The following is a 9667-nucleotide window of genomic DNA, read 5'->3' on the forward strand; positions in this document are numbered from 1 at the left end:
GGTATTGTGCATGCTGGCTCACTGGGACACTAATAAAACAGAGCCATCATTAATGTTATTGGTCACACCTGTGCTTTTCATATGTGACAACTCAAAATGTCTGCTGTTAAAAAGGTCTAAAGATCATTAATTTAGGACATATGTAACCTGAGACAAGGGGTCACAACTCAAGAAGTTACGAAACAACTGCTCTACACTACTGGTCAATGGCACACACACACAGGACAAAAGACAGAAACAAATTTCCATGTCGCACAACTTTAATAGAATATTTTAACTAACTCTGTACAAATTGAAAAGAAATATTGCGCAAGTAACAAATTGTGAATAAGAACCAGTTAAGGCCATTTCTAGCACACGGTCCAATGTGGTAGATTTGAAGATGTCAACCGTGGCTCAGAGATCTGTCCAACAAGATGTACAATCGTTCTTTTTAAAAAGAGAGAAGGGCTGGGTATTCTTTTTCGCTGCAATTGCTCTTGCTGACCAGTCACCAGGCAAAGGTGTCCAACCAAACAGCAAAATCCAGTGGCAGTATATAAAATACATTGGCAACCTCTATTTGTTTCCACAGACATTCTACTGAATCATCAGACAATAACAGAAATATTTATATATTCTTAAACAACTTTAAACGCTGAATTAGATTACACTGTGTTAATGACAATTGGCAAACAACTGAATAAAAGAGGGCGGTGTGTTTTGTCTTTCATTTTGGCTTCTCAGCAACAGAATTTTACATTTGATCCAAACATCCTGCACCCTGTCTCATCACTGACTGTTAATGGCATTTGAAAAGAACTGGATGCATACCAGAAGTGATGACAACCAGGAAAGGTTGCAGCTCTGCCACTGTGTCTGCTTGTATGTGGTATATTTAAGGGAAATATTCACCAGGCTGATGTAATGCTTGGGCTAGGTAAATCCGACAAATTTAGATCAACCCAAGCGGAAAGAAATTTGTACTTTTCAATGGTCTTGTTTTCTTAAAATTGGTCGTATTATTCAAAAAGAGCATTTCAGGGGTGATTGGGGCAAACAGGGAAGAGATATATATGACAGTATAGAGGTATAACCACGTCTGTCACATGTTAACTAGTGTTACATGCTCGGTTTAATTGCTTGTTAAGCCCAATAAATATGAGCAGAAGTGAGCAGCATTAATGCAGAACACAATTCTTAATTTCGACAATAAAAAAAAACATGACTTGGCAGTATTCACATTGTTGATGACCTGCAAAGCCCAAATACGATTTGAACCAATGAGAATGAGCCTATAACTGCAGCAGGGTTCCCAAAATGCACCACTCACAGACAGCTGCATGACACCAGAATAAATAGTCCAATGACATGACAATGAACATTTAAAAAAAAGAATAAGAAATTCAAAATGATACATTGTATGCCTCTTAAAAAACACCATAACAAAAGAAAAACCATTTAGCAACCCCAGTGAAAGATTAAGTCAGACTTGTTCAACAGTTTCCTGGTAACCGAGCACTTCTCTTCTTGACATTAAAAAACCCTGAGTAACTGATTTATTTTTTTTAATGAAAACTAAAGTTGGGATCCATTCCTTTCCTATCTATTTTCCATATGATGATGTTCTGAGGTTCCTAGCAGTAGTAACCTACTCCACCTCAACAAAGAACAAGACTGTCCCTGATGCCATGGTAGTTTAATTAGAGTCAAGTCACTTCCTGCTTTAAGTTCGAATGAAGCCAAATAAAAGAGGGATGAGATGGGTGCCAGACAAAAGAAAAAGAAGTCATGCACATAGTAAAAACGCAGTTTGGTTTGTGTTCTATTGCGTTCAGATGAAAGTTCATAAAAGAGCGGAGCCTGCAAGAGAAGCAGGACTTGCTGTTTGGCTAAGAACTGATTTGACGGACAGCAGGTCTCCACCTCCCCTGATCACCACGGTTACTGCTGTTTGCATTCGGCAGGCTGGGGCTGTTCTTTCTGTGGGGAGCAGACAGAGAGAAACCAGATTAGAAAACAAGAGGACAGAGAACTAATGAGACCACTAGGCATTAACTAGCAACTAGAAGAGACTAACAAGAAAGCAAATGCTAGAGAATGCAAGCGCCTGGTTTGGTACAGCAATGTTAGAAACCTGGGATGGGACTACAGGAGGAAAAACAAATAGATGGAAAGAGCAAAGACAGGACGGGAAGAATAGAAGCCGTATCTACCCAAGATGTGAGTTGAGGGTCCTAAACACCTCGGACTACTGGAAGAATCAAAGACGTAGTGAAAGAGAGGGAGGCAGCCAGAATTATAGACGAGAGCCAATGGACTAGACAGTGTATCAAGTACGTGGAACGGCATCCTTATTTCTCCCTTACCTAGAAATTGCATGGGGTGAGAATGACTGATTATGCCTGTAATGGAAGGGAATCCAGGGAAGGGAGAGAAAACAATATGCACAAGTTTAATTGTCACATTGAGAACTGACAGTGAGCACAGTGAAATAGGGCTGGGCGATATGGAGAAAATCACAATGTTTTTGACCAAATACCTCGATATCGATACTGCAACGATGTAGTGTTGACTATTGGCGCTTTCACAAAATATTTACACTGAGATTTGTGATAAATAATCATCAGTAATGTGGATATAATGACTAAGTGGATAAAGGCAATTAGTAGAACAGTTACAACAGCCTGGTAAGTAAAGTTATGACGTAACTTTACTGTAATGCAGCCTTTAAAACCAGGAAAAGACAACACTTATGCCATATTTTGATATTATGATACCCAAAATCTAAGACGATGTCTAGTCTAATATCACGATATCGATATAATATTGATATATTGCCCAGCTCTACAGTGAAACATTGTTGAATTTGGTGAATGAGAACACTGAATTCCTGATGAAAAATAAATAACTGATGAGCTGACAGCAGGTACCACGAGAGAAAAAACTCACAACAACAAGCTACTATGGAAACTCATTCACAGACAACGCAGCATTGTTGGTCACTCCTGATTTAAAAAAAAAAAAAAAAAAATTCAGCCTTACAGGCCACATTATGCACTTACTCACTATCAGACTGGAATAGCTCATAATGGAGCATAGTCATCGCTGTCCAACAATAAAATAAATGTCTCTTTCACTGGCTGTCGTATAATAATTTGTAGCCAATGGTCTGGGAGAGTGACTGCAGGAAAAGAAGACACCTTAAAAAGTCTGCCATATGCAGGATGTATTGCCTTGTCTGAGCTGGTGGTGGAAACTGGAGATACTACAACATAACTTTTGAAGAATACTCACATTCTCATCATCATGGGTCTCCAGTGAAATATAGACTTAAAACTGCAAGTTAAGTTAAAATATACTCTGTAGCTTCAGCTTACAGGACATGGGCGACTATGAACAAAAAGATCTTGAAGATCACTTGAAGATATCCTAAAGGTGACAGCAAATCCAGAACTCCATTGAGATTATTATTGGCGGTGGAACGACCTACTGAGCTGTTCTGGACAGATTTTTAAGTGTAAGAAGGATGTAAAGATTATGTCCTGACTTTGTCTTAGCTAGCCAAACCAACCATTAATAGTATCAGCAATACGGAGAGGGCAAATGAGCCAGAGATGCAGAACCTCCCATATCATTTTGCCCCCATGTAGAAGCATTTTCATTTATCAGTTAATCAGCACGTACAACTGGACAAAAAAGTAGTACATTAGATGAACGCCAATAGTGTTATCTTGATACACTTTAAGTAGCTTTCAAATACACAATGGACTCAATTGCTTAAAATTGTGGCATATAAAAGTAGTTTTTATGAATGGGATGATTTTTAGGAAGCCTTCTCTGACCACAACACAACATTGCTGCACAGCACTGTGCTGTTCCAGGGGGGCTATCATTAACACAATAAAACAAAACACATGATGAGCGGGTGCACAATAAAAAAATAAATCCAATCAGAAAAAATGTCAAGAATTCATTCTGACCTTGGGGTCGTCTCCCTCATCATCGTCATCGTCACCCTCCTCATCTTGCTCCTGAGACACGAAGACATGATGATTATAAGATTTTAAAGGAACCAAAATATATACCATGACTGCTATTATTATAGGGTGTAGCAGTGATGTGTATGGTGGTACAGTTTGTGTGAACAGTGATGCCAGCTGTCGAATTGTATATCAGATCAAATTCAGCATTTTGAGTGGCATTACTAACCTCTTCATCTCCCTCTTCCAGCTCCTCCTCTTCAAACTGCATAAAGAAATGTAACAACAGTTAGACGTGGCAAAACAGTGACGACAAGTTTAGCTTATATGTCCTCAACACTTTGTTTTCAGTCTGCAAACATCCCATCTTGTGGCTTTTTTCAGTGTCCAAGTGTAACATTGTGTTAGAGGAAAAACACTCACACTCTCGTCATCTTCCAGGGCCTCTCCAGTGAAATACAGCACTGCTCTGGGAACTATTCTCTCACGGAAGAAATGACCAATCTCAAAGTCTGTGGCTAGGGTGAACTCAGAGTCTTCGTCCTATAAAACATGAACACATGGAGACCATTTCAAAACAGCTACAAATATGATCTGATTTATGGTAATAGAAGATGCCGTAAAAATGGGTGGCGATTTTATGAGGAATAAGCTACATTTTACTCACCATTTCTCCATCTGGTAAAGCTGTAAGGGAGAGAAAATATATAATTTAACTAATAAGCACCTCAACACCTTGCTTTACAATGACTACAGAAGGCAATTATATGGTATGATGAAAAGTGGAAAATTGGATGGATTTTAAACAGCACATTCATTTTAAAATGACCAGTTAAGCCAACAGCCACAGGCAGATGTTACATTTGTTTTACAATATGGGGCAGCTTTAGGATTAGCTGTGATTCAACCAACATCTGAAAGCCCATTTAACGGTACGTTCCAGACAACTCGGAACTCGAAAATGTTCGACTTCCTACTAGAAAAAGTACAATGGAACACCACTCAAAGTTGGATTTCCTACTTGTAAACTCGGGGCAAATAACTTAAGTCCTAAAAAAACAGCTTGCCCTAAATCATCGAAGGTATGGGAATACTTCAAATTTAGTCCCAAATGTAAAAGGTGTCGTTATTTGCGCTCTTTGCCAAATGGAGTTGGCATACCACAACACAACAGCAATGTAGGAGCATCTGAAACGGAGGCACCCCATTGTCACTTGTGAAGGAGACAATAACAACTAAGTACTAACGTTGGCTAAATTATTTCATGTTTGTGTAGTGTGTTGTGTAGCTTGAGCTCAGCGCACTTCGGTGGTGCTAACTAACTATCTTAGCTCTCCGTGCAGTTTGTTCGAGCTAGGTTAGTAGCTAATGTAAACGTTAGCTAGCTACTTGCGCCTAGACAGCTGTGTTTAGCTAACGGTAGTTATCATCTAATGTTGGCTTGAATGGTAGCTAGCTTACGGCTGCAGAACACAGCTATCTATAGTAGCTAACGTTAGCTACTAACCTAGCACGAACAAACTGCACAGCGAGCTAAGATGCGTTGGTTAGCCTAGCACCAAGTGCACAAATGCTAGATCTAGCCAACGGTAGCAAACAGATTGCAGTAGCTTTTGTTGGGACTGTAAAACTGAAAACAGGAATTTTATATTGTGTTAACACTCTCAGGAATGGCTATACTGTGCACTGCACAGTGTTGTTTTTTTTGCACTACAACTTTTGAATTTTTTGAACAAGAGAGTTATGTTGGTACTGTAAACGAGTAAACAGGCTGGCCTTTCATTTTGTATAACAGTAAAATTATTTAATTTTTTGTTGTGTAAAGCAGAAGATTTTTTGCTATGCAAAACTGTTGTTTAATAAAGTATATTATTAAGAATGTTTTGATATTTATTTGAGATACATTATAGTTGTTATTAATCAAGCAACAGAAAAATAATTGTTATATTAATCGTCCAATTAGTCGTTAGATTAGTCAACTAATCAATAAAATAATCGCCTGATTAATCATTTAATAAATAATCGTTTACCCCCAGCCCTAATCACAAGGCAAAGTCACATCATCTACAGAAAATGACAGGCTGTTAAGCAAACAGCTGTGCTCCAACCTCTGAACAAGAAAGTGACTAAAGGTGGCATCATCCCATCCTTCCTCTTCTTTCAACAATACTGCAGGAAGGAAACCGCTTAATTACACTAACGAGGTTCTGTACATGCTCTACAGCATGAGCATCAGATTTTCAACACGTACTCCAGCATCGGGGTCCACTACTGTACGATCATCAGCATACATTTAAAATACTCAATATGTGCTGTGCCGTATACTCTCTTATCCAATCAACAACAAAAATCTTGTTCACACATCCATTAACTACACAGCAGTCAAGTCACATGCACTGTTTTGTGCGTGTTCAGCTTCTTCACTAATGGACATCCCAACCCAGAACTGCACACACTTAAATAAGGGCTATTTATATCCACCATTCATATACCGGGGCTATGACTGAAGCAGTAAGACAAACCTTTGCTCAGCCAATAAGTGATCAGTCAACCTGTCAAAATCAGATCAAGTCCAGGCATGTCTCACAGGTAAGTTGACTACACAGGAAAGACAACACAGTAGTTAAATAAAGGTGTATTCTGCTTAACTTACTAATCCTTTGAGAGAGAATGACTCATTTCAAGATATTTACTTATATCATATTTACTTACATGATCTGTCACTGTATTATTCACACACGGTTTATGCAACTGAACAAAAGACTTCTAGACTGACATGCCTCACCTTTGATGAGGGCAATCACACCAGTAAGATTACCTTATGTCTTAAGGTATGATTTAATCATTTAAATAAACTAACATCAGGCAGAATTATTCTAAAATGTAACAAGCTAAAAGCCTTTTGTTGTTAAATGCTTCTACAGTACCTCTGTCTGTCTTTCATTTATTTATTCTCTAAGTTCTCTGAGATGTTTACTCTTGAACGCGTGCTATATATAAACTTAACGCTTACAGATTTTATAAATGCACATCAATCATTTGTGAAGTTGTTTTAGGTAGTAGTTAGTTAGACTGTTGTGTCAGTGCTCTTATAACTTTGCCACTTTGTCACTCATTAACTGGCTGTTTTGCGCCACAAAAGCTACTTAACTCTGGACGCTGGAAAATAATGGGAAAACCAAAGTTGATGTAAAAGTTTGACGGTCCAGTGACACACAGTCCAACATCAGTGAGCATAGGGCTGGGCGATATGGACCAAAAGTCATATCCCGATATATTTTGGCTGAATAGCGATATACGATATATATCCCGATATTTCTTTTCCACAAAGTGAGAGCAGTTCAGTCAAAGTCAAAGCCAAATATGACATGTCACAAGTAGTTTCATAGAAACCGACTATTTCAGTGAACAGTTGCAAAATCAAATGAATAAATAATAAACAGGTTATATATATCTATACAAAATATCTTCACACTTAGATTTTTGATAAATAATCATCAGTAATGTGGATATAATGACTAAGTGGGTAAAGGCAAATAATAGAACAGTTACAACAGTCTGATAAGTTCAGAACATGACATCACTTTACTGTAATGCAGCCTTTAAAACCAGGAAAAGACACTTATGGTCATATCACGATATTACGATATCCAAAATCTAAGACGATATCTAGTCTCATATCACGATATCGATATAATATCGATATATCGCCCAGCCCTAAGTGAGCAACAGACATGCTGACTGTTTCACCTACACACAGCAGAGCAACTGCTCTACCTGACACGGTTTAGGAGTCTGCCGCCACCTGCTGTTGAATGCAGCTTAATGCAGTGACCAATGGTAAAACCACATGACACGCATGCTAACATGTTGCCCTGTTTCTGCAGATGAACGCAGACATGTTGACTGTTAGGGCTTCGTCTTATGGAGAAAGAAAGCACAGTGCTTTGTGCTTCAGCTTGTTGCAGGAAACGGTCAGCTTTTATACAAACTCACAAACTGGGCAGTTAAGTGCGTGCGTTTCGTTTTTCACCCTCAGTGTTTTAGAACTTTCTTGTTGCAGCAATAGAGACGGTGAGGTTTCCCGTTTACTGTACGGGAGTCTCACGGTGCCTCAAACCGACAAGTCTGATTGGCGGTTACGTTAGTGGCCAGCACAGCGTGATGTCGGGTTGCATTTCTGCAAGTTAAATCCTCCAAGTCTCAACTTTTCTTCAGGGTTTTCTCAAGGAGTTTGCGTACAACGTGTGTACACAGTTACTGGAGCAAAGCTTTACATTTAAATAGTTACTGCGATGTGAGATAGTTGTTGAAAAGAAGTAGGAGTAATTGCTTTGAATATTACATTTAAATCCACTACATTTTGTGTGCTCTCACCTTTGATAGGGTTAAAGAAGTTGAAGAAAGAGTCGTTGGGGACCTGTTTGGTAACAGTGCGGACAGTGCCACGGCCTTTATGCTTCTGCTTCTTCTTAATAGTTTTCACAGTCACATCCTTCCCCTTGTGCCAGTCAATCTGACAGCTACAGAGAGGAGATGTGCAAAAAAGTGAGAGGCGGCAGAAAGCAACGACGCAGAAAAAAAAAGTAAAAGTTGGAAGTGCCAAGAGGAGGCTGATATGTGGGATGTAAAGTCAGGAGAGATTAATATAGAAAGAGTGAACAGAAATGTTTAACAAACCACACAATCCCTATGTTTTTTTTTTTTTTTTAAAACCTCAACATCATATGTGTCAAAAACACAGTTTAAGAAGCATGCTTGTATGCTCTTTCTCTCACCCTTCACAGTCAATGATCTCTGGCCCCTCGAATGAGAAAGGCTCTGAGGCATCAGGCTCTGACTTCATCTTGTAGACTTTAGTGAGGACTGCATTGTTGAAGTAACCATTGGGCTCAAAGTGGAACTCTAATGTGAAACTCTGGGAGAAACACCAAGATATATAGATCATTGCACACGGCAGTTTAACTCTTATTTAGTTTTTAATTTGGAAAGATACCAATTCATTATCATAACGTGGATACTGACCATTGGCTGCCCTGGCTCAGAAAACTTGACTTGAATATCTCTCAGGTGCTTTAGGATGGGCTCATCATGTTCCTGGTGGTAGATAAACAGTGAGAACATAGACATAGGGCATGTATACAGCATGAGTGAGAGATCAATCATTTAAATGTACCTGTAGCATGTCACTGAGCATGTCCACACTCTTGAATATGGTGAGCCAGAACTCAGGAATGCCTTTTGGGTCTTCCTGTGGCGTGGCTTCCTCTTTCTTTGCATCCTCAATGGCAGCTTTTTCCTTTACCTCCTCCTACAGGAAGTGGGCAGAGCACGCATCGAAATTCACTGTTCACGAAAATCTAAACAATTAAGTTTGTTGAGCTTTGGAGAAGTCGCGCTGAGATTAAGATGTTTTACAATACACAACATACAATCTTGTGTGTACAAAGAAATCAAATACACGCAAGATTACAGCAACAAAACGGTCATCACAGTTTGTCAGTCAGAGTGATTCTCATTAAAACCACATTTACCGCAATCCTGTTTCAGCAGACTCTTGGTATAATTTCTGAGATTCAAGCAGCCTGTGTGGTTGTAAGAAAGCTCTCTTTTCCTTTAATGTGGAAAACCATAGGAAGTAGGATTTGGAAAAGCGATCTGGCTCTGAAGACAAACAAAATGAAAATGTGCAAAGTTGTGCCACG

The 9667-nt window shown here is 39.1% G+C and overlaps 1 protein-coding gene across 4 annotated transcripts in view; it reads right to left on the minus strand.

Moving 5' to 3' along the window:
- Window positions 1-242: 242 nt before the first annotated feature.
- nap1l4a (nucleosome assembly protein 1-like 4a) overlaps window positions 243-9667 on the minus strand; it is a 14967-nt gene continuing 5542 nt past the window's right edge. For 3 of the 4 annotated variants that reach the window (XM_028585126.1, XM_028585127.1, XM_028585128.1), the window contains exons 6-14: window positions 9139-9273; window positions 8988-9059; window positions 8741-8880; window positions 8340-8485; window positions 4630-4649; window positions 4386-4505; window positions 4192-4227; window positions 3963-4013; window positions 243-1962 (exon numbers count right to left, since the gene is read on the minus strand). In XM_028585126.1, the coding sequence (XP_028440927.1) occupies window positions 1924-1962; window positions 3963-4013; window positions 4192-4227; window positions 4386-4505; window positions 4630-4649; window positions 8340-8485; window positions 8741-8880; window positions 8988-9059; window positions 9139-9273 (759 nt within the window). In that variant the 3' untranslated portion in view covers window positions 243-1923. Of the gene's footprint in view, window positions 1963-2348; window positions 2385-3962; window positions 4014-4191; window positions 4228-4385; window positions 4506-4629; window positions 4650-8339; window positions 8486-8740; window positions 8881-8987; window positions 9060-9138; window positions 9274-9667 lie in introns of all 4 variants that reach the window. The other variant, XM_028585129.1, reaches the window with a different exon arrangement.

The sequence above is a fragment of the Perca flavescens genome, chromosome 8, assembly GCF_004354835.1.
Source record: "Perca flavescens isolate YP-PL-M2 chromosome 8, PFLA_1.0, whole genome shotgun sequence".
Lineage (NCBI taxonomy): Eukaryota > Metazoa > Chordata > Actinopteri > Perciformes > Percidae > Perca > Perca flavescens.